At 42.4% G+C, this 26300-nt stretch overlaps 1 protein-coding gene across 2 annotated transcripts in view; it reads left to right on the forward strand.

The window, feature by feature from the left end:
- The window catches only part of alpk1 (alpha kinase 1), a 146747-nt gene that overhangs the window by 42708 nt on the left and 77739 nt on the right, over positions 1-26300 (forward strand). For both annotated transcript variants that reach the window (XM_087982444.1, XM_087982402.1), the window contains 2 exons: positions 13891-14053; positions 20101-20255. In XM_087982444.1, the coding sequence (XP_087838570.1) occupies positions 13945-14053; positions 20101-20255 (264 nt within the window). In that variant the 5' untranslated portion in view covers positions 13891-13944. The remainder of the gene's footprint in view (positions 1-13890; positions 14054-20100; positions 20256-26300) is intronic.

Genomic DNA, 26300 nt, shown 5'->3' on the forward strand with positions numbered 1-26300 from the left:
CTTATGACCCTATCCATGCCCCTCATAATTTTGCAAACCTCTATAAGGTCACCCCTCAGCCTCCGACACTCCAAGGAAAACAGCCCCAGCCTGTTCAGCCTCTCCCTATAGCTCAAATCGTCTAACCCTGGCAACATCCTTGTAAATCTTTTCTCAACCCTTTCAAGTTTCACAGCATCTTTCCGATAGGAAGGAGACCAGAATTGCACGCAATATACCAACAGTGGCCTAACCAATGTCCTGTACAGCCGCAATATGACCCCCCCCCAACTCCTGTACTCAATACTCTGACCAATAAAGGAAAGCATACCAAATGCCTTCTTCACTATCCTATCTACCTGTGACTCCACTTTCAACGAGCTATGAACCTGCACTCCAAGGTCTCTTTGTTCAGCAACACTCCCTAGGACCCTACCATTAAGTGTATAAGTCCTGCTAAGATTTGCTTTCCCAAAATGCAGCATCTCACATTTATCTGAAATAAACTCCATTTGCCACTTCTCAGCCCATTGGCCCATCTGGTCCAGATCCTGTTGTAATCTGAGGTAACCCTCTTCGCTGTCCACTGCACATCCAATTTTGGTGTCATCTGCAAACTTACTAACTGTATCTCTTATGCTCGCATCCAAATCATTTATGTAAATTACAAAAGGTAGAGGACCCAGCACCGATTCTTGTGGCACTCCACTGGTCACAGGCCTACAGTCTGAAAAACAACCCTCCACCACCACCCTCTGTCTTCTACCTTTGAGCCAGTTCTGTATCCAAATGACTATTTCTCCCTGTATTCCATGAGATCTAACCTAGCTAATCAGTGTCCCATGGGGAACCTTGTCGAATGCCTTACTGAAGTCCATATAGATCACATGTACTGCTCTATCCTCATCAATCTTCTTTGTTACTTCTTCAAAAAACTCAATCAAGTTTGTGAGACATGATTTCCCACGCACAAAGCCATGTTGACTATCTCTAATCAGTCCTTGCCTTTCCAAATGCATGTACATCCTGTCCTTCAGAATTCCCTCCAACAACTTGCCCACCAGCGACGTCAGGCTCACCAGTCTATAGTTTCCTGGTTTGTCTTTACCTCCCTTCTTAAACAGTGGCACCACGTTTGCCAACCTCCAGTCTTCCGGCACCTTGCCTGTGACTATCGATGATACAAATATCTCAGCAAGAGGCCCAGCAATCACCTCTCTAGCTTCCCACAGAGTTCTAGGGTACACCTGATCAGGTCCTGGGGATTTCTCCACCTTTAACTGTTTCAAGACATCCAGTACGTCCTTCTCTGTAATCTGGACATTTTGCAAGATGTCACCATCTATTTCCCTACAGTCTATATCTTCCATATCCTTTTTCACAGTAAATACTGATGCAAAATATTCATTTAGTATCTCCCCCATTTTCTGTGGCTCCACACAAAGGCCACCTTGCTGATCTTTGAGGGGCCCTATTCTCTCCCTAGTTACCCTTTTGTCCTTAATATATTTGTAAAAACCCTTTGGCTTCTTCTTAATTCTATTTCATGGCTGACCTGTTTGTGTTCCAAATTCCACCTTTCCATCTTCCTTGATAAACTTTAATTCCCTTTCCCTCATAAAAATATTACCATTTCTGCCTTAAAGATATTGAATGATCCCATCTCCACTGGGAGAATAGAACAGTGGAGCCACTGATAAAACTACACAGTGACATCAACAAGTTTCATCCCACCATCAAACTTACCATGGACTACTCGCGACTGTCTGACTCATTCTTGGACACGTGTGTCTCCATCAAGGACGGACACCTCAGCACCACACTCTACCGCAAACCCACAGACAACCTCACAATGCCACACTTCTCCAGCTTCCACCCAAAACATATTAAAACAGCCATTCCCTATGGACAAGCCCTACACATACACCAGATCTGCTCAGATGAGGAGGAACATGATGGACACCTGGAAGTACTCAGGAATGCCCTCACAAGAACGGGGTACAATGCTCAACTCATCGACCACCAGTTCCGATGTGCCACAGCAAGGAACCGTAATGACCTCCTCAGGAGACAGACACGTGCTGAAACTGACAGGGTACCCTTCGTTGTTCAGTACTTCCCAGGGGCTGAAAAATTACGCCATGTTCTTCGTGACCTGCAACACATTATCAATGAGGATGAGCACCTCACCAAGACCTTTCCCACACCTCCACTACTTGCCTTTAAACAACCGCCAAACCTCAAACAGATCATTGTTCGTGGCAAACTGCCCGGCTCTCAGGCCAACTCCATACAACCCTGTCACGGTGGATGCTGCAAGACGTGTCAGAGTGTGGACTTAGATACCACTATTATACGTGGGAACACCTCCCACCTTGTACATGGCAGGTACTTATGTGACTCAGCCAACGTTGTCTATCTTATACGTTGCAGGTAGGGATGCCCAGAGGCATGGTACATTGTGGAAACCGAGCAAAGGCTACAACAACAGATGAATGGGCACCGCACAACAATCAACAGACAGGAGGGTTCCCTCCCAGTTGGGGAACACTTCAGTGGTCCAGGACATTCAGCCTCGGACCTTCGGGTGACCATCCTCCAAGGTGGACTTTGAGAAAGGCAGCAGAGGAAAGTGGCCGAGCAGAGGCTGATAGCTAAGTTCGGTACCCATAGGGAGGGCCTCAACCGGGACCTTGGGTTCATGTCACATTACAGGTGATCACCATTGCACTACACACACACACACACACACACAGATATTCCTACACACACACACACACACTCTCACATACACATGGCCACAGGTACACACAGGTGTGCACACAGACACCCACATACACCCTTATAGACACACACACTCCCACACTCACACATGCACCCCATCACAGAGTTAAGATACTCTGCACTCACCACACACACACACACAGCCCCCACCCCAGACAGACACACACACACACACACACAGACAAAGACCCACATGCACACATATATTTTGTGTGGTGAATTTGTACTTGCAGAGCTACATTGCACTTTGCTCAAAAACTGCATACATTCATGTAGAACTCTGAGCTCAAAAACTGCATGAATTTATGTAAAACTCTGTTATCTCACTTTTCTGATTAGAATCAATCTAAACATCAGGTCATAGACAGAGAACACAGGGGGCTAACACCTTCAACATATTGTCTAGCTATCACCATTGTTAACAGCTAACCCGAGAATGCAACTTTTTGAAAAAAGGGTTTTGTGATTTACACATGAAAGAAATGAAACTATCACTGTATTCTAACAGATGAAACGCTTAACAGACAATCAATTTTTCAATGTATAATTTCAGTTATATCACACTGCAAATTTTTGCTATAAATTCTGTGTATTAGGATCGAGCCCTCCACAATCACCTGATGAAGGAGAGTCACTCTGAAAGCTAGTGTGCTTCCAATTAAACCTGTTCGACTATAACCTGGTGTTGTGTGATTTTTAACTCTTCAGAGGGTCAGTATGGACATGTTGAGCCAAATGGCCTGTTTCCATACTGTAAGGAATCTAGTCTAATCTAATCTAAAAATTTAATCAGATTGTACTGATTGGTTTCCATTTTGTTTAGATGTCATTATGGAGTTTGTTACTGGTGGATCCCCCTTCTCAATCACATGGTATGTCATTATTGGATTATAATTCATCTTACTGAATTAGAATTTTATGAATCAGTGCATTGGATTGAAAAAAGGTTCAGGAGTTTTCATTTTAAAAAAAGCAAAAGACTATTACTATGGTCTTCCTGCACATTGCTAAAATCCAGTGATATTTAAAGACCCGAATACTACATTAGGAACAACGAGACTCATGATATGAAAGGAGTATGAGCGAAGTCACACTTGCACCCACCAGAAAGAAAAGATTTTTGCCCTGTTGTTTGTTGTCACTGAGACAAATGAGGATTTGATCTATCAGTGGTCCAGATGGCATTTTATCCCCCAGTGGCTGTAACACTGGGAAAGCAGATTTACATTTCCCATTGGGAGGGAGGGGGTAAATCACAAGGAGAAAATATTATCACAAAAAAATGGTTCCCTTGAAACAAAACTTGAAATTGCTGAAGAAACCCAATAGGTCTGGCAGCAGTCATGGAAAGTAGAGTCAACATTTTAGGTGCAGGGATCATACATCAGAACTAATTGTAGCTAGGAAAAGGTGATATTTATGCTGAAAACTAGGGCTGGGAGGGAGACGGAGGGGAGGGAAGTGAACAGTAGGTGGAGATGGAGCCCAGAGAGAGAAAACAGCAGTTTGGCAAACAAAAGACGGCTATTGGTGAGCTAGGGAGAAAGAAGAGCTGCTAATGGGGGCCATCAGTGGGTGAAAATGGGTTGTCTGTGATGAAAACAGCCCATGAAGCTTGGGGTGTGCGGGGTAGCTAAAAAACCCAAAAGAGAGTGCTCAATTTCTAAAATTATTTGAACTGGAGATTGAGTCCAGAAGGCTGCAAAGTCCTCAGATGGAAAATGAGATGCTGTTCCCTTGTTTTGGAGCACTGCAGGAGGCCCAAAACAGAATTGTTGGCATGGGACCATGATGACTTGTTGAAATGGCAGGCAACAGGAAGCTCAGGGTCAGCTCAGAATGTCAATGTTCCGCAAAGCAGTTGCCAGTCTGCATTTCATCTTCCCAAGGTAGAGGAGACCACAGTGTGAGCAGCAAATATAGTAGCCTGGATCGAGTTATTCACTCCTTTCCCCTCCCCATCCCTAGTCTTCAGCATAAATACTAACTTGTCCTAGCTACAATCAGTTCTAAGAAGGGTCACTGGATATGAAATATTGACTCTGCCTTCTCCCCACAGTTTTTCCAGCAATTTCTGTTTCTTATTCAAACTTCCAGCATCTGCAGTCTTTGTTTGTTTCATCATTCTTCTGATACCGATTGAGACCCAGGACAGCATTTTCACTGCCATGTGGGGATGAGAGCAGAATTGGGTGGGCAGACAGCCAGACACAAATAGCTACGGCGCTGGGCAAAATGTTGGTTTGCTGTCTAGCCATTTTCCCAGAGCCCGGCTGACGGGAGGGAGACCTACGCAACCAGCACAACCCGATTCAGGTAGGGTAATCATGGGGCAATTAATATTGGCTGACTGAAATCTTCCATCTCGCTAACAAACTTCCCACAATTAAAATCACACAACACCAGGTTATAGTCCAACAGGTTTAATTGGAAGCACACTAGCTTTCGGAGCAACGCTCCTTCAACAGGTGGTAGTGGAGGACTCAATCCTAACACACAGAATTTATAGCAAAAATTTACAGAATGATGTAACTGAAATTATACATTGAAAAATTGATTGTCTGTTAAGCCTTTTAGAATACCGTGATAGTTTCACTCCTTTCATGTGTAAATCACAAAACCTTTTTTTAAAAAAGTTGCATTCTCAGGTTAGCTGTTAACAATGATGATAGCTAGACAATATGTTGAAGGTGTTAGCCCCCTGTGTTCTCTGCCTATGACCTGATGTTTAGATTGATTCTAATCAGAAAAGTGAGATAACAGAGTCTTACATAAATTCATGCAGTTTTTGAGCTCAGAGTTCCCACAATTAGAGTGGCCTCCGGGTGGCAGAGTGTAGCAACAGTTGCCAATTTTAAAATTAAATTTTTATGAAATTACTGAAAGGATAATACCTTGGTCCCCTCCCCAGAATCAGCAAGCTGTTGCTTCTTTCAAGCTTGAGGACCTTCTGTTGGCAGTCAGTCTAGGTTGAAGAGTTTGCCCCTATCCTTCATTGAATAGCTAGCATGTCTATATATTACTAACTGGCCAATTAAGGAGCAGGAGGCCTCTTATGGCACAGTCATAATGTCCTTACCTTTGAGCCAGGAGACCTGGGTTCCAGTCCTGCCTGCTCCAGAGGTATGTGACAACATCTCTGAGCAGGATGTTTCAAAATATCTCCTCATTCTTGGCCAGACGGTCCAGCTTCAAGTCCTGTTTGCCAGAGCTGTATCATGTGGTGTCTGAAAAGTTTGATTGATAACCATTAACATCACTGTTACTCACACAGTGTGGTGTCAGGACCCCTGGTTGTCAGGGTCCAGACTCAAAATTCTGCATCTCATGTCAGTGCAACTATGAAAAATAGCTGTGAAAACAAATCCATACCAGCATGTTTCTGACAGATGCTGAATCCAGGAGCACCTTTGTTTGTACAAAATACCAAATTCTGCCTATATTATTAGCTGCTATTGGATTTTATGCTCCTGGGCCTCCTTGCTTGTACCTCAGTGTGAAAATCTGTTTCCCAGTAACCAAGTTATGAGCCTTTTCACCAGGTGGCAGTGCTCTGGTTTGTTACTGGATGCAGGATCCACAATATTTCAGTCCGAATCTCACTATTTGAATTCAGGTTTCAAAACAAAAACAAAATTGGTAAAATAGTAGAATAGCACAAAAATGCAACAGGTTCACTAATGTCCTTCAGGGAGAGAAATATACTGTCTTTACCTGATCTGACCTCTGTGTGACACCAGTGGCCCTGTGTTAGCAATCTTCTGAACCGGCCTGGCAAACTCCAGGTGAACTACAGAGGTTCAGGTCCAGGCTTGTCAATACCACAGGGAACCAGCAGCAATTGCAAATCTTTGATGGGCTATTCTCCTCCTGAGAACACAGTTCCAGCTGTCAGTACAGTATAGCTGCATATTACTTATTTCTCAGGTTAACGTTGCAGTGTCAGCTGTCTAACCAAAACCCAATACTCCAGCAATGATGTTTTTGATGGGAGTCTTGGCCAACACCAGTTTAACACTGAGGAACAAGAACTGCCAATTCTTGATTTCCATCAACGACCACTTGATCATTTTCAATGTTAATGTTTGACAGTGTGGTGACCTAGTCTCTGAAGGGCTTGCAGTACAGTTTCCTTCATAATTTGTTGAAGCATTGGCTTGGATTTTACACTTTCTAACCAATGTATTTGAAAGTGGTTGGGAGGTGGTAGGATATGTAAAGAGCCAACCTGTTACATACCCACCTACCTGTGACCTATCTCAAATTTTAATGAGATAGAGTTGATATGTCAGGCAGGCCATCTGCTCCTATTGAGGCCCTCAAGTGGTTATTAATTGACCATTTAAGGGACCCCTTTCTGCCTCCATTTTTTTTTCACACTACAGGCCATGGTCCATTCGAGGAGGGTCAGCAAGGGGGTGTAACTTCTTTTGAGACTCCCTGTCCCTTTTGAGGCCCCTCCAACAAGGTAATTCCACCCCCTTTACCTGCAATCCCCTCTCTCCAGTTTCTTCAACCCTGAACCTCACCTCCCCCTGCACCATCTCTGGTAATCTGCCAGCCTCACTGCAGGAATACACCATTGTTGTCCCTGTTGTCTGGACTCTGTCGGCTCCTCCGCTTTCAAGTTTCCTGTAGCCCAGCAGTGGCCACCACTCAGAGATCTACCTGTCAAGTGGATTAACTGTCACCTCTATAGCCCCAGCAGGATCAGATTTAAGGTGGGACTTCCTAATGAGATCTGGGTAGAAGTGTTTCCTCACAGCCTCCAGCTTTAAATGCTGCAGAGTATCTTGGGTGGACTTCCTCAGCCCACCCCCACCTTTTTTAGGCAGGTTTAGGTTGTAGGTACGTTGTGCTCCATAAAATCCAGCCAGTGGTGTGGGATTGGATTTATGTACAGGCCTGACTGGCCAGATATGGCAGGTTTCTTGGCACAATTAGTCAGGTTTTACGATAATCCAATAGTTGTTTTTTGAGCACTTCCCTGAAGCCAGTCTACAATTATCATGTTTGCCATGGCTAGATTGAATCCACAACTTCTGAGTCATTAGACCAATAAATAACCACCAACCTCATGTGCCCTAGACTGTCCAACAATGTATGTCTGAGATTACAGAGTCGATAAAGTGTGGCACTCTAAAAAGCACAGCAGGTCTGGCAGCATCTGAGGAGCAGGAGGGTTGACCTTGCAGGCAGGACGCTTCATCAGGACTGCACTATCTCCTAATGTCTGAGATTACATCCTCAGTAGAAGGCACTAGAACCAAAATAAATTAATTTTGCTTCAAAGGCAAAATGCAGGGGGTTCCAAAATGCTGTAAAATGCATCAAGTAAAAATCAAGAAGTAAAAATGTCTTTTGACTTTGATGGGAAACAAATCTCACATTCAGTGCTCACACTCCTCCTCAGAAATGCCTAGAAGATCCAATGCTTCAAACTGCACTGTAGTGTCCTTTGAAAAGCCACTTTTCTTCCATTCCAATTTTGGTATCGAGCCTCTCCAAATGAAACCAGTCAAAGGGGACACAACCTCATGGTTTGGCAGTCAATGTTTTTTGCTCCAGTGCAAGTGATTGAATGTTGTGTGCAGTCGTTGATTAAAGATGTTTTATGGTTATATCAGTCGAACATTTGTGCCATTGGTTCCTACAGCCTCGCCTTATAGGGTTGTGCAGGATCAAAAATCATATGACCCTGGGTTATAGTCCAACAGGTTTATTTGAAAACGGAAGCTTTTTTCAACATAATTCAACATGGGAACCTCCACATCAGGGTTATACAAGAGTAGATATCAGCTGCATTTTACCCATTCTTTGTCAATCTGTGATGAAACACCTTACTGATATCAATTTATAAACAGTGAAGTTACAGGATTCTCTTAATTCTCTATTCTTGTGTCATAACTGTATTTAGGAACTTTTCGGGGATCTAATGAAGATTTTTCATATGTTTTGAAGGCTGGCGCATGTGGATTTAACATAGATTTCAACCTGCTGTTTTTGGATAAGAGTGCGGAGCTGTGCTGAGGTGATTGTTTTTCTCAGACATGTCTGAGTGATGAAGGGGGCAGATGGCAGCAATGCTTCACCTTGACCTGGGATGTATTCAGAGCTGTTCCGGCAAGTGTTAGCACATCCGGTCCTCACATTAACACTTGCTTGATCAGCGTCCCAGTCATCAGGTGTCAGTGCTATTGACAGCATGTTTGGCTGCCATAGCAGACGTTTATGGTAGTTTCAGGAAACTACTTAAGCAGCTGGAAGTGTTTTTCTTCAGAGATTAACAGATAGCTAGTCACTGACCCTGAACATCTCTTTACCAGCTAATTTAACCATCATGTTTACCTGGACATCAGTGTTTCAACTGAAGAGAAAGAGATACTCAAGAGGGCTCTTCTATGTGTGGTTAAGTATCGATTTGAATCATAATAAAATGTTTTTTGAGAATTTACTATAAATTGTGTACAGAGACTATATTTTTCACTGCTTTTCTGCAATTTCCTGTATTCGTTTATTAATTCTAATGTTGTCATTTTGCAAGTTACATAGGAAGAGCGGGAGGGATAACTTTGTAAATAAATATTACCTCGCACCAAGCAGCCAAGTCAAGACTCTCAATAGGCTCAAGAGAATATCATTGTTTTGGCCCTTACAAACTCGGTTGAAAGCAGTTCCAAATCTTTTTGGATCACTCGCCAACTATCTTTTACACAAGCCTCTGGTTGAGCTGCTCTTCACTTGTTGTTTTTGTTTGAAAAATGTTCTACCCATTGCACTTGATTGCCTCCCACCTGGGATCCCCGTTTGCATATGTACTCAACCTCCTGCCTGTTTCAGGCAAGCATGAAGTGTATTTATTTATAGATCCACTTGAAGACTGCTGTCCCTGCTGATCCAGATAGAAATCTCTCTGATATTCTATTGTCTCCAGGCCGCTTCTCAGACAAAGAAAATGGGCTGGTGTCAGTCAAAACTCAAACTCACAATCTAGACTGACGTTATGGTTCAATGCTGACAGAGTTGAACATGGTCCAAGGTTCTGTGGTGAAAATGTGTTGCTGGAAAAGCGCAGCAGGTCAGGCAGCATCCAGGGAACAGGAGAATCGACGTTTCGGGCATAAGCCCTTCTTCCCGAAACGTCGATTCTCCTGTTCCCTGGATGCTGCCTGACCTGCTGCGCTTTTCCAGCAACACATTTTCAGCTCTGATCTCCAGCATCTGCAGACCTCACTTTCTCCCCAAGGTTCCTTGGTGGCCTGTTCAGATGAATGTAGGAGGTGCCACACCAACATACAAAGAAAACCCATGGAGAGCACCCAGTGTGTTGGAAAACTGTCTTTTTTCGATCAGCAGCAGCGAAGATTGATGGTATGGTCATTCCTTGATTAAAAAGGCCATTGCTACCATGGTTGCCAAATATAGACAATAACTACATGACAAAAGTAATTAGCTTTAGTTTTACTCATCCCCACCCTGGTGTCAGGTAGATGTCAGTAGGTAGCAGAGGAAAATTAAAATAGGGTGAAAGGCCCCTGCTTCTCCAGATCTATTGATATTTAATCAGTTACAGGATGGGTGTTGGGCAACCTTTGCCCAATTGAGGCCTTTTGAATGACCAAATAATGGTCATTGAAGAACTTTCTTCCATGCATTACAGTTGCCTACAGCCAGCAAGTATAAAGCTTGATGATCACATACCTTCCAGTCTGGTCTTCAGCAACACTAATCCTCAGGGACTGATTGCAGCCTCAGTGTGGGCCAATGTTTCCAGTTCCTCTGCTGGAACTGGAGAGCTCTTGACTATTTAATTGGCTGGAGGGAATATATCCTCTCTCGAGAAGGCATAAGCCACAACCTTGGGCAGTCACCTGCCTGAACCACACAAAATTATGTCGTGGCTGGTGAGGCGGGCTGACATTGCAGCCAGTGTGCAGAACCACCGCTCCCGCATAGAATTCAGCTCATCAGATGTGAGGCATCTCTCAAGCCACAAAGCGTTACATAAGTGGAAGTTCGCTCTTTCCATCAATGTAAATGAATTGACCTGTGTTAACCTTTCATATACTAATACTGCCAGCAGAATTCCAAGCTTTGAGATTAGTGTAATTATATTGAGATAATGTCTTGTGGCAGTGCTAGGACTACTAAACAAGAGTGTAGTTAGAAACATGGTATACGTTCCTTGTGCATTCTATATATGGTGAATTTAGAATGATATCTGGAATGACCACTTTATTACATGTTGTGCCTTAATGATTTATGTTAAGATGCTGAAGAGAAATCCAAAATAGTAAGTCTTTGTTTTAACATAGCCATCCTGTGCACATTTGACCCTTGGGACCAGTATATTCCTTTTTCTTAGCCATTGCTGCTATTGGCTATGTGGCTGAGATGGAACAGACCCCATTAGTGACACAAAAGGAGATACCAATACTGGGTATTCGTTCCTGTTGCAGCCCAGCAAAGTATGCTGGGAAAATTTTCCCTGATGACTCACTCCACCCAGAGTTTGAAGTCTGTTGGTCCGCTAACAGTTGTCTTCTCTGCAGCATGGTAAAGTATTGGCCAATTTAAATCAAATTTTATAGTAGTTTTACTTCCACTTGTCTTTCCCAAATTAAGGAGCCACCTCAGATACCACAGCAAATCTATCAGACCTTGAGTTGCTTCACTCTTGGTTGCCTTTAGTTACATTATAAAGTAACCATGGTCCTGTTCTCCCGTTAGAGAAGGACAATTGATAGTAATCTAACCTGAAGGACAGCACGGCTCAGGCAAGGGGAAGGACTGAAGATGATCCTTCATGGTAACCTCATCCAATGCAGGGATTGAACCCACCATCCAGCCAACTGAGCTACCTGACCTCATAGTAATCTTATATTCATAGAATCCCTACAGTGTGGAAACAGGCCCTTCGATCCAACAAGTCCACAGAGTAAACCAACCAGACCCATTCCTCTAGCCTGTGTTTACTACTAACTAATACACCTAACCTACACATCCCTGAACACTGTGGGCAATTTAGCACGACCAATTCACCTAACCTGCTCATCTTTTGGATTGTGGGAGGAAATCATGCAGACACGGGGAGAATGTGGAGTCCACACATGGAGTCACCCGAGGCTGGAATTGGACCCGGGTTCCTGGTGCTGTGAGGCAGCAGTGCTAACCACTAAGCCACCATGCCACCACGGCAGAACAGGACCATAATATAACTATTGAGATGGAAATGTGTTGCTGGAAAAGCGCAGCAGGTCAGGCAGCATCTAGGGAACAGGAGAATCGACGTTTCGGGCATTAGCCCTTCTTCAGAAAAGATTCCTGAAGAAGGGCTAATGCCCGAAACGTCGATTCTCCTGTTCCCTAGATGCTGCCTGACCTGCTGCGCTTTTCCAGCAACACATTTCCATCTCTGATCTCCAGCATCTGCAGACCTCACTTTCTCCCATAATATAACTATTGGCAACCAAGAGTGAAGCAGCTCAAGGTCTGGTAGATTTGCTGTGGTATCTGAGATGGCTCCTTAATTTGGAAAAGACAAGTGGAAGTAAAACTGCAATAAAATTTGGCTTAAATTGGCCAATACTTTACCATGCTGCAGAGAAGACAATTGTTAGTGGACCAACAAACTTTCAAACTCTGGGCGGAGTGAGTCATCAGGGGAAACTTTCCCAGCCTACTTTGCTGGGGCTGCAACAGGACCAATATACCCAGTGTTGGTATCTTCTATGTGTCACTAATGGAGTCTGCTCCATCTCAGCTACATATTGCCCATAGGAATTCACAGTGCAGGTCCGACTGGGGCGATCTGAGTTAACTGTACCTGCTAGAGGTTGGAATTGATGCTGTATTCATTTTTCCACACTCTGGATCATAGCAACCCTGATTTTCTCACTATAGCTGTCAGGTAAGTAGTGGGATCATTTGGCTGCAGCTGGGGCAGGCAGTGCTGATATCAAGTGGTAGTTTGTTTTGTTTGCCCTCTGCCTCCTTTGACCATAAAACTGAAGCAACAGTTGCTGTTAGCTGAAATTTACTGGTTAAAACCCAGGCAGAGATTTGCACTTGCCAAGGGAGAAATAGAGTTAACCTTTCACGTCCAAGATGACTGTTCTTCCGAACTTCTGAGTTAAGACCATAAGATGGAAGCGCATAAGTAGGCCATTCAGCCCATCAAATTTGCTCCACTATTCAATGAGACTGCAGTTGATCTTATAATTCTCAACTCCACTTTCTTGTCATTTCCCCATAATCATTGACTACAGATTAAAAATCTATCTCAGCCTTGAATATACTTAATAAATCAACCGCAACAGCCCACTGCAATAACTGGATTCGAAACGTTAACTCCGTTTTTCTGTCTCTGCAGAGGCTGCCAGACCTACTGAATTTCTCCATTTTCAAAACGCAAATCCACCGTAGCTTGCCTTTATTTGAGAGTTCCTTCATTTTCTGATTTCAGTTCAGATTTCCAGCATTCACTGTTGCTTCACTTTTCTTTGCTTTTGTCCCTACAGTCCCAGCACGATGGGCCGAAGAGCCTCGTTGTCACTCTCTGGCTCTGTGCCTCTTCCTCGCATCCTGCGGCAGTTACTGAAGAAGATGCGCAGATTTTGACAATCCAGCCGCGGCTGAGATGTTGAAAGCACACAGTAGGTGTTGCTGCTGGTGGAATGCGGGAATCTGCCCCATTGTGTAAAATGGAGCAGATTTCAGAGCATCAGCAGCTGAGACAGACAACATGAAGTCCTGCGTCTTGGGCCCACATAAGCACTCCTGTTTTGATGGATGTGTGCTGTGGCCTGGGGAGTCAATCAGTGAATGCATCTAAAAAGAAAGAAATGGTGTGGGTGCTGGGAAGTGGGTGCAATGTGTCTGTATGTGTGTGTGAGAAAAGAGTGTTGCAGCTGCTGATGTCCCAGCACCAAACCTAGTCATAAACTCTGAAGCTGTGGATAATGTCCGCGGAGGCTGCCCGTGTATTTTGATGGAACTCCAGCATTATCTTGCCCTGCTTGAGTCTTGCAGATAATTGATGACAGTTTGAGTTAATCATTTCTCCCCTTTGTTCACCAGGTAGTTCGCCTGAAGGATCTTTTATTTGGCTTTTGTGTCTTCCCATAGGTAATTGATCATTCCACACCCAGGGAAGTTCAATTCATAGTCGAGCGAGTGGTCATGAATAACCAAGAGGTGCTTGCACTCCTCCAGGACTGCAAGCGGGTCCTAACTGCACCCCCATCAGAACCGTCAGAACAGGACATGACAGAGTACCGGCAGTGCGAAGGTGAGAGCTATTGAGCAGCCGAGCAAAGGGATAGCGGCAGTGTCTGCGAGACCCACCAGCACGGTCCACGCTGCCGAGAGACACGATGCCCTGTCGCTTTGGCTTCGTTTTTCTTTTGGCAGGCGAGTGTCGAGAAATAACTGGATTTACAGCACATGAATAGGATTTAGCCTTGAGTCGGGAAGGAAGCACACTTTGTCACAGTGAATTGCTGTCAGTTCTCATTTTAAGCTCCAATAAACACAAGGGGTGAATAGTTGCTGTGATAGAACAGTAGGCAAACCCCTGCTGCACATAACTTGTCACTATATGCTGGTAAATCCTGGTCTTAAAGGACATTACCTTTTTTTCAGACTGGTGTCCCTGTCTATATGTGCAAGTATGTATGTCATACTTGTGGAACACTGGACATTTCATATTTATAACCCCCAGTCCTCTCTTATAGTTCAATATATTTGTACAAACTTTACCAACCTAAAGGAAACAAGAATCATTGCAGATCACTTGAGCCCCACTGCTTGTTAAAATGAGTTTGTGGACAGTGTTTTGAGAACACTATTGACTGAACCACAAACACTTCTGCTTTGACACAATGGTACCACAAGTACTAGCAAACAATCTGCCATACACATTCATCAACACTTTCTCACATACCTTAGCCATTGGACCCAGGCTGGTGGTGATGCTGCTAGAATTAAGACTCTGTGAAATACTACATTTACGAGCAGTCTTGAAGAGCATTCTGTAACATTTTTGGCAGTGTTTTAATTTGCCAAATACCACAGCTAGTACCTTACAGCCTTTGCTCCCTCTCCGTTTTATTCCTTTCAAAATATAAGGGAGATCAGGATTTGAATAATGTTTATTTCCGGACTACTGTTCACAGAAATGTCTCCTAATTTCTATCCACCTGCTGAATGAAGCATATCCAAAGTAAGAGCTCAGGTGTGAAAGGTGAATTCATCATGAATCAGTCATTCGAATGCGTTTGAAATATAAGCCCATACGACTAATTCAAGGCAGCAGTTACCTACGACTTGTTTCAACTCCATTCTAAGCAGCTCTTATTGCATCAGTAATGCTAACCATGTAAGGTCAACATGCATATTCTTTGGTAAATCATGCACACTTTACATCACTCTGGCACTCAAGAAGAAATCTGAGCTTAACTCGCTTAAAAGATATCGAAACAAAGTGTGAAAAAACATAAATAATCACAGGATCCTCATGATTATATTGGGTAAATTTAACATGTGGTGCTACGCTGAACCATGAGCAGTTCAATCCTAATTTCCTTCACTTCCCATTAGGCTCATTAACAAGGAGGATTAGAATGCTTCTTTTGATGTGATGGCTTCAATATAGCAACTGAGATGACATGCACAAATACTGGTTTACCAATAGTTATACAGTTCCAAATAATAATCCCCACTGGATATGCAGGTTTATGACAGGAACTGGAGGAATTTGCATGAGGGCAGTTAAAGCAACTTATAATATTGATCATTAAACTTTCTTTTCCCTGAAACTCGTGGTGTTGCCACACATAAACCAGCCCAGATGTTGGCAAGTGTACTGTTACACTCCCAAGTTTCAGGGTGAAAAATTGTACAAAATTATAGGGATAAACAATATAATTTAATACTTCTCCAAATGTATGGCACAACAACGTTATAGTCTTGTTATGACCAGATCTCAGATGAGACCCAGATTTGCTCACCACAGGCCCTGGGTGAGTTCCTCAAGTTATTACAGTTGCAGGCAGGATACATCAAGTTCTCTGAGGATGGGTGAACTGGCTCCCGATCTTTATTCATCCACCCCGTCAGATGGTCACAAGGTTAATTTACAAAGGGTCGCTTCCATTCTGGATACCTTCCTCCCAAACCAATTGAATTTATGATTTAAAAGGAACCAATTTAACAATACTTTCTTAAGTTAACAAAACAGTAAGTTTATTAGTTACTAAATGCAAGAAAAAATAATAATCCAGCACACATAAGCACACATTAGAAATAAAAAAAAAGAGTCTGAGAAAAGAGAAAAGTTACAATACATATGATCAGTTTCTTTGGGTCTTTCATGAAGATAAGATCATGAAACATTGATTGGTTAACATATATTTCAAATTTGTTGGCTTTGCAGGTTATTTATCTTGTTTCCTTTTGACAATGGTTGATTAGCCATACTCAGGAGGAAGACAGTCCTTCTTTTGTCATATTTCCTTTTAACTAGCTTGCTGGCCAGCTCATCTGTAGCACCCACAGGAATTGAATCTTTTATTTGCAATGCAGGGGTGACTAGTGGGTGTAACTTTGACTGTGATTGCACTAGCACTCAAACTCAGACTAGTACACACAGAGTACCTCAGCACACAGGCACGCAACAGTCCCTCACCTTGCTAACATCTCTTCCACACAGACACAAAGAACTCCTGTTCTTTTGCATTCATGAAAGAGGAAGACACAATACCTGTGTCGTTCCCAGACTTCCATCTTTTTTCTCATCATGTTCACAAATTATAGTCTAGTTTGTAGGGCACTTCTCCTCTTTGTAGTCATAGAGTCATACAGTTGTATAGAACAGAAACAGACCCTTTGGTCCAACCCGTCCATGCCGACCAGATATCCCAACCCAATCTAGTCCCACTTGCCAGCACCTGGCCCATATCCCTCTAAACCCTTCCTATTCATATACCCATCCAAATGCCTTTTAAATGTTGCAATTGTACCAGCCTCCACCACTTCCTCTGGCAGCTCATTCCATACACATACCACCCTCTGCGTGAAAAAGTTGCCCCTTAGGTCCCTTTTATATCTTTCCCCTCTCACCCTAAACCTATGCCCTCTAGTTCTGGACTCACCCATCCCAGGGAAGAGACCCTGTCTATTCACCCTATCCATGCCCCTCATGATTTTATAAACCTCTGTAAGGTCACCCCTCAGCCTCCGACACTCCAGGGAAAACAGCCCCAGCCTATTCAATATCTCGCTATAGCTCAAATCCTCCAAACCCGGCAACATTCTTGTAAATTTTTTCTGAACTCTTTCAAGTTTCACATCATCTTTCTGATAGGAAGAGGACCAAAATTGCATGCAATACTCGAACAGTGAGCTAACCAATGTCCTGTACAGCCACAACATGACCTCCCAGCTCTTGTACTCAATACTCTGACCAATAAAGGAAAGCATACCAAATGCCTTCTTCACTATCCTATCTACCTGCGACTCCACTTTCAAGGAGCTACGAACCTGCACTCTAAGGTTTCTTTGTTCAGCAACACTCCCTAGGACCTTACCATTAAGTGTGTCCTTTCCTTTGAAGGTTCCTTGACGACTCATCAGGTCTGACATTCCAGGGTGTCTTCTCCCTAGAGAGATACTAAACTTACATGCACAGTCATTTTTGGGATGTATGTTTTTTTGTTATAAAAAAGTAAATAAAAGGTCACGATGTGTACAAGTGATCCAGGGTCATGATCCATCATCTTGATATTATGAACAGCATCGCATTTATGGACCACATTTTAATTTTGCGCAAAACATTTAAGCAATTTATGCAGGTATGATGCAGCTTGAGTTGATCCTTTACCATGCAGCTAACACAACATTTAAAAGTAGAATGTGCATCATTGGGCAAAATGATTTAAGTAAAGAATTGTTGGTAATGCAAATACAGAATTCCGCATACTCAGCTAGTCTAGCAAGACGACTAGCTGAAATGCTCAATATTCCTGACATTGATATTAATCTCACTGTGACCCAATGTGCAGGCATTTAATCACAGCATACAAATAGAATACTGTTTCATTTAATGAAGAACTGCCTGAAACATGGAAATCCTATTGCCCTTTAAACTGAGCTCCTTGAGCTTTCACCACTGGCAAGACTTTGCTTCACCCTGTAGCTTGTATTCTCAGGAGGTTCTAATCAATTTTGTTCCAGTCAAGGTTATGTAAGAATCCCCAGTAATCACAAATGTCATGAGTCTTCAGTACTCAGTTAAAATAAAAGAAGGATAAGGATCTCTGGAAGTTTCTCCTCAGGCCATTGTGGTGCTTCAACAAGCTCCAGTAGAAAGCAAAAGTACTGCAGTAATGTACAAAATGTGTCTCCAGGTTTGTTAAGTTCTGTTTTCATCAAATTTTCCGAAGAATGGCCTGTGATGTTTCTACCAATTTGGACATTTCATGTATCAATGAATAATTTCACCTGAATAGCGGCAAACTATGGCATCAATACAGAACAAGTGCTAGGTGTGAAATTTGTGACCAGAAAGAGAGAAAACAAGAGAGTGAAATTTCAAACTTCAATAAAGGACATTGCAGGCTCTTTTCCTGATTTTTCCATCCACTGGTTTTATGAATCAAAGATCTGGGCAATACATCCGTGATTTCCCAGAATATGTAAAATTTCCCTTCTGAGTTAGATTAGATTAGATTCCCTACTGTATGGGGACAGGCCCTTTGGCCCAACCAGTCCACACCAACTGATTTACTTTTGCCTTGAAGAATGATGTACATCTAAAGAGAGTAGATTTCAAAATTAAAATGAATTATTGATGCTCTCATAAATACACAGAAAATTCCTTACTTCACACCGAGCAATCAGAATCAGCCCAACCATGTAAATCAATTGCTATCTATAAAGATGTTTCTATATAATGTGATTTCTGCTCCAGTCAGGAGGCAGTGCAACTCTTTCTTATAGGCCTTCAGAGAGTCAGTAGGCATGTACTGACTACTGCCTGCAGCAATATGTTCCTAAGACACATTATCCTAGGTGAAATTTGCCCAATATCCAATTCTTACATAATTTAAATTCATGCACTCTGCTCCTCCCAAAATTGAAAAAAAAATCCTATTGACATCCAAACCAGAATTCCATTACACACTCGCTCAGAGTAATATTAACGTCTACTGTGATCTGAAAAACATGAAGCAATGACTCAAATTAACATCTGACAAAAAATTAAAATGATCCCTTCTGTGTGAAAAAGAAGTTTCTAATACTGAACATTAAATTGCCTTTTGCATTTGTGTGTGCAATAATTTGTTCTAGATTTACCCTTTAGTATCCACCATTTACTATCATCCATACTATGTGGTCCCCTCTCAGTGCTTTCTTTCAAAGGCTGAAAAGCCCAGTTTCCCTTGCACTCCTCTTAACTCAGTTCTCTGACAGAAGGGATCAGTCTTGTGGCTTTTTTTTCCACCGCCTCCTTGTGTTCATGTTTTAAAATCTATAGAAGTCATTCAGCACTCAAAGTTTGAGAAAAGAAAGAAAGAAGCTTAGCTTGGCATCAGCCAGAATTTAGCTTTGTTAATCCAGCCTTATTCATTAGCACAAGGGGTTGATGCATAAACCAAAGCAGTAATGAGTAGGTAGGTGAACATTATTGATGAGCACTGCATTAGTGGATTAACTTAGGCATAAGGTTAAAAAAAAAGACGTGTTCAAACACTGATTCATATGTTTTAACTAATAGGGTATACTTGCTGAATTCTGGCTGGCATCCAAATCAAATTGTCCAAAATTTTCTCTGAAATTCTGCTGGAGTAGTCCTGATCTCCAACTATAACTCCAACATGAGACGGAGAAAACCACCAGTGAATTTCGAGGACAAATATTCCTTTATTGTAAATTCATCAGTTACACAGAGTTCACAAATAGGCCCTGGCTAATTCTGTTTAAAACAAATCCCAGGCACTTTGCTACAGTGAGCATTACTAAGTGTTTTGATGATCATTTTGTCTCATTCCATTCCTGCTATGGTTCTTCATGCATAGAGTGTCATTGAAAGGATTTACTTCCTTTAAAAACGTTTTTTAAGAGCTGATTGAGTTTGTTTACCTGCAGGGCATGGTATAGTAAAGCACCCAGTGACAGACAAATCACCATTATGATTCTTTTGTAAGGACTGAGCAGCTTGTAGTTACTCTCAAGTGGATGTGCTTTCACAACTTCAGATGCCATATCTTTAGCATTTGCAATTGAGGTGTCTTTTATTTCTTTGAGATTTCCTTACATGAACTTTGACCTTCCTAGCTTCACTCTCTGCTGATCTGAGGACCTTGCTGGAACAGGCAAAGGAAATGAAGTGGCCCTTTGTGCCAGAGAGGTGGCAATACAAACAAGAAGTATGCCCAGAAGACAAAACAAACCTGAAAGATATCATCAGCGAGAAGCTGCCAGATTTGCTGGTATGAATAATGCACCTGTTGCACACAAAAAAGCATTTCCTTTCAAAAAAAAGAAATCATAATTGAAAACAAAATATTTTCTCATTTAATTCATACATCATCATCATATGTATTTAAGTACTTTCAAGAGCTTATCTTACAGCGTCTTTCTAGCCTTGCAAATTTATGTTCGTTCTTTCACATTAAGCATGAAGCTAAACAAATGCTGTTCACCAAAACTAATGAGTAAAAGTGACCTCTCTCACATGAACGGAGATGAGCCAATATTCCAAACATTTTGAAAGCCACAGACGTGGGGATCATTATAAAAGAGGGGTCGTCTCTTCCCTCCCCCATTTTTTTAAACAAACAAAGCCAAAACAACCCATTCTGTCTCAGGAATTCAACTAAAAAGTTTTCATACATTAGTTCCACAAAGGGTGTTCAACATTTTTCTCAGAATCTCTAAGCTAAAACAGACATCCCCCCCCCCAAAAAAACTTCATTTTTTTCTCTGTCACAAAGCCTTGGATAAATATTTTCCCTTTATTTTCACATGAACTTTTAAGTCCAAGAACAATTTGCTAATGAACACTTGGAGAAATCTTTTTAAAAGTCGTACTGTGTCTTGTGCATTTTTGTTTTTTGCGGGGGGAGGTGATTGTCTATAAAAGTAGTAAAGCTGTTTTTGTTCCTCCAAGACAGGAATTTATAGCTCTGCCTGACCTTCGTTATCCCACACAAAAGCTTTATAACTTTAGAGAGTTTGCCTGCATCAGAAGGCTTTCTCACAGAAGAAACACCTGCAGTAAACTCCCCAAGAAACCTGTGTATATGAGAGATTAATGCAGCAGTAATAGCGACCCCATGTTTCTTGTATTATGCCTTCTCCCCAGGTAGACGGCTCTTTTCTGAGATGATACCAATTATTTATTGCTGAAACATCTGTTGATAACCGCAGCTGCCACAGCCAAACAAAGCAAATCATGGGGTCACAAACTATTCAGGCCCAAAATCCAACCTCATGCCAGTTCGAACCATTCACTAATACTTGAGCCCATAGGTTAATGTCTCTTCTTGAAATGTTTCATCATGCTGCTTAAAAAATACTTTGTAAACACCACAGCCTTTGCAATCGGCTTTGAACTATTATTTAATCGCTGCTGGTAATTTATATTCCAGTGCCATTGTGTACTTCTGAAAGAGAAAGAGGTGAACAAAAAAAGAATTTCCAAACTGCAAACAGTGCAGAGAGAGTGCCACTTTGACCTGTGATATTATTTACATTTAGGGATGCCAATTGTTTTACACTGAGTGCTTGCTTTGGTTGTGTGGACATTCTGTGGTCCTCATTTCAAGGAAGAAGCATGACTATAGAATCAGAAAATATGCTGCAGTGTTTAAACAATTATTTGAGGTGAAAGTGCTTTAATTATAGTGTTTGTTTTGATTAAACCACGCAGTATTGTACAAAGTTTTCCACGAATGCAGGATATTGCACGCAGATTTTTCTTTTTAACATTTTAACCCTCTCTTAGTTGGGAGCCTTTCATAACTATTTTCATGGCATTTGTAATTTACATTTTTCATTATGGCTGTAAAACTAACTGTTTTTTGAACCATTTCCCCACAATTTGGTGTGATCAAATTTTTTGACACACATGAATTTGTATTAAACATCCTTCAATATCACTTCATTATCATGCTTCCATCAACAATAGAGAAGGAACATGAAGGCATAACAGACTCTGAAAGTGATCAACATTCAACAGTTGTATTCTGTAGAAAATGCTGAAAATTTTTATTTTATCAGACCAATATGTGAAAAAACAAGCCTAGAGAGATACCCTTCAGCTGGCTGCTGAGAAAACCTTCCATTTTACCTAGATTTTCCAGGACCAGTGTAATATACAAAGATAACTTTAGAGTGATGGTTTTGTTCATGTCTTTTCAAAAATGTAAGGTTTCTGTATGAATTGACCTGAGACAACCTTAGCCCAATTGCCCAATTTTTCGTACCAAAGGTTGAATTTCCACGATAAATCTCTGGGTCATCCTCCCCAACAAGAGAAGTGGGAAATAGTCTACTTTTCTATGATCTCCACAATCTCTCAGCCAAGCTTCCAGCAGGTAATCAGGAGAGCCTCTTGGGAATTAAAGTGTGTTCCTCACCGCCTGACAGTCTGATGTACAGAGCCTTTAAAAATGATCAGTGTGCAAAGGAGAACCATTGACAGTAAGAAGGTTTTTGATTGTGCGATGTTAAGATTCTTGAAGCACTGAATTATTTAATTCACTTTTTAAAGGGGATCTTTGGTTTCCTGCCACATCATGGGCATTGGTCTTTGTGCCACCAGAGTTGGAAGGCACATTAATCAATTATATTGCAAAGCTGGCCAACTGCTGCAAGACGTGTTGTGTACAACCAAACAGCAGTAAGACAATCCTTAGCATATTCCACCTGCACAATGACGGCATTAAGAGAGAACTGCACATCATTTGGGCGGCACGGTGGCACAGTGGTTAGCACTGCTGCCTCACAGCGCCTGAGACCCGGGTTCAATTCCCGCCTCAGGCGACTGACTGTGTGGAGTTTGCACGTTCTCCCCGTGTCTGCGTGGGTTTCCTCCGGGTACTCCGGTTTCCTCCCACAGTCCAAAAGATGTGCAGGGTCAGGTGAATTGGCCATGCTAAATTGCCCGTAGTGTTAGGTAAGGGGTAAATGTAGGGGTATGGGTGGGTTTCGCTTCGGCGGGTCGGTGTGGACTGGTTGGGCCGAAGGGCCTGTTTCTACTCTGTAATGTAATCTAATCTAAAAATGTAATCTAATCTAATCATTCCAAATGACTGAAGTTTGGTCTCTTAGATAAATATCATTCTCTCTGAACCCTTATAGACAGCATGTTATCAAGAGTGTTAAAAAAAGATTAAAACCTGTATAAGCTCCTGAGTAAACTGGCTAATACTTAATCGGGATAACAGGCCAATGACTATTGCCATCATCTACTCAACTTAGAATATTGCATCTCAGAAAGGTAACAAAATCTGTCCATACCAACTTGATCATTGTGAAATGAAAATCAATGCATATCATCAGAGGCAATCCTCAACAAACTTACCTCCCCAATCCTGAGCAACATTGATGCCCCCCTTCCACCCCTGAAACAAGGTAACTGCAACAGGTGAAATACTGGGGAAGGTCTACTCCAATCCAAGCCCACCTTATTCAATGACTTCCTCAACACATCAGCAGTGTGCCATCGCTCACTCCAACCTTTTTGATTGAAGCCACCAAATTGAGGAGTAACAACTAGAGGCTTGTGGCTAAAGAAAACATTCACCAGAAATTAATTTCTCATTGTAGATGTCACTTTCCGTTCACTCAGATTTGATCTCCCATGGCAACAGTGAACACTTTTAAACTGTTTCTGAATGGACTAAGGTCTCTATGCAGCCACAAAACATTGATGAGATTGCTAAGACCATCCAGGCTGAAACTACAGTGCCACCCAAACAATGGCCCAGATCTTCGAATCTCTGAATCATCAGAGACCAGGGAGATGAAGCAAGATGCTCATGAATCATAGAGACATACAGCACAGAAACAGATCCTTTGATCCAACCCGTCCAGGCTAACCAGATATCCCAATCTAATCTAGTCCCACTTGCCAGCACCTGGCCCATATCCCTCTAAACCCTTCCTATTCATATACCCATCCAGATGCCTTTTAAATGTTGCAATTGTACCAGCTTCCACCACTTCCTCTGGCAGCTCATTCAATACATGTACCACCCTCTGCCTGAAAACGTTGCCCCTTAGGTCTCTTTAATATCTTTCCCCTCTCACCTGAAACCTATGTCCTCTAGTTCTGGACTCTCCCAACCCAGAGAAAAGACCTTGTCTATTTACCCTATCCATGCCCTTCATGATTGGTGCTGGGTCCATTACTTTTTGTTATTTATATAAATGATTTGGATATGAACATAGGAGGTATAGTTAGTAAATTTGCAGATGACACCACAATTGGAGGTGTAGTGGACAGCAAAGAAAGTTACCTCAGATTATAACAGGATCTGAGTAGTGGCATTTGGAGTTTAATTTACATAAACGCGAGGTGTTGCATTTTAGGAAAGCAATAAGGTCACCCCTCTATAAGGTTACCTCTTAGCCCACGCTTCAGGGAAAACAGCCCCAGCTTATTCAATCTCTTTCTATTGATCATATCCTCCAACCCTGGCAACATCCTTGTAAGTCTTTTCTGAACTCTTTCAAGTTTCACAACATCCTTATTAGATTAGATTGGATTACTTACAGTGTGGAAACAGGCCCTTCGGCCCAACAAGTCCACACCGACCCGCCGAAGCGCAACCCACCCAGATCCATTCCCCTACATTTACCCCTTCACCTAACACTATGGACAATTTAGAAAGGCCAATTCACCTAACCTGCACATTTTTGGGTTGTGGGAGGAAACCGGAGCAAACCCATGCAGACACGGGGAAAATGTGCAAACTCCACACAGTCAGTCGCCTGAGGCGGGAATTGAACCCGGTCTATCAAGGTCTCTGGCGCTGTGAAGCAGCAGTGCTAACCACTGCGCCACCCATATGATAGGAAGGAAACCAGAATTGCACACAATATTTCATAAGTAGCCTAACCAATGCCCTGTACAGCTGCAACATGACCTCCCAACTCTTATACTCAATACTCAGACCAATAAAGGAAAGCATACCAAATGCCTTCTTCACTATCCTATCTACCTGAGAGTCCACTTTCAAGGAGCTATGAGCCTGCATTCCAAAGTCTCTTTGTTCAGCAACTCTTCTTAGGACCTTACCATTAAGTGTATAAGCTCTACTAAGATTTGCTTTCCTAAAATGCAACACCTTGCATTTATCTAAATTAAACTCCAAATGCCACTACCCAGCTGATTGGTTCATCTGATCAAGATCCTGTTATAATCTGAGGTAACCTTCTTCGCTGTCTACTACACTTCCAATTTTGGTGTCATCTGCAAACTTACTAACTATATATCCTATGTTCACATCCAAATCATTTATATAAATGACAAAAAGTAGTGGACCCAACACTAATCCTTGTGGCACTCCACTGATCACAGGCCTCCAGTCTGAAAAGCAACCGTCCACTACCACCCTCTGTCTTCTATCTTTGAGCCGATTCTGAATCGAAATAGCTAGTTCTCCCTGTATTCCATGAGATCTAACCTTGCTAACCCAGTTCCCTATGAGGAACCTTGTTGAACGCCTTACTGAAGTCCATATAGATCACGTCCAACACTCTGCTCTCATCAATCCTCTCTGTTCCTTCTTCAAAAAACTCAATCAAGTTTGTGAGACATGATTTCCCATGCACAAAGCCATGTTGACTCTCCCTAAAGTCCTTGCCTTTCCAAATACATGTAAATCCTGTCCCTCAGGATTCCCTCCAACAGCTTGCCCACCACCAAAGTCAGGCTCCCTGGTCTATAGTTCACTGGCCTGTCTTTACCATCTTTCTTAAATAGTGCTACCACATTAGCCAACGTCCAGTCTTCTAGCACCTCACCTGTGACTATCAATGATACAAATATCTCAACAAGTGGCCCAGCAATGACTTCCCTTGCTCATCTGAAATCCCAATGCACTGACCTCCATTGGAAATGCCTAGGAAGTTTGTACTTCTGATGAGCAATTTGCCAACTCCCGTGGACCATCCACAAAACCCTCTGATTCTGAGTTACTGTGGGAGACTTTGGTTACTTACCTGGATAATTACTCAGGAAATGCTGGACAGATTAAACTCAGACTAGCTGGTAGGTGACTATAGAACTGGCCCCTCAATCACTCATGTTAATCCATCCCCCAAATCTTCCTACACCCACCATGACCAACCACTACCATTCAACCTGACTCCCTGCCCTCCCAACTAACCCCCAACCCTACTCAAATACACCCCTGATTATGCAACACCGCCTAGCCCAACGAAACCTGGGAACCGCCTACCACCTGAATTACATCCATCTTTCATCACAATCGTAATGGCTGTAGACCAGACTACCACTTCCA

Source organism: Chiloscyllium plagiosum, unplaced genomic scaffold (genome assembly GCF_037043375.1).
Source record: "Chiloscyllium plagiosum isolate Xiang-an unplaced genomic scaffold, Cpla_swu_hap1 HiC_scaffold_1, whole genome shotgun sequence".
NCBI classification, from domain to species: Eukaryota; Metazoa; Chordata; class Chondrichthyes; order Orectolobiformes; family Hemiscylliidae; genus Chiloscyllium; species Chiloscyllium plagiosum.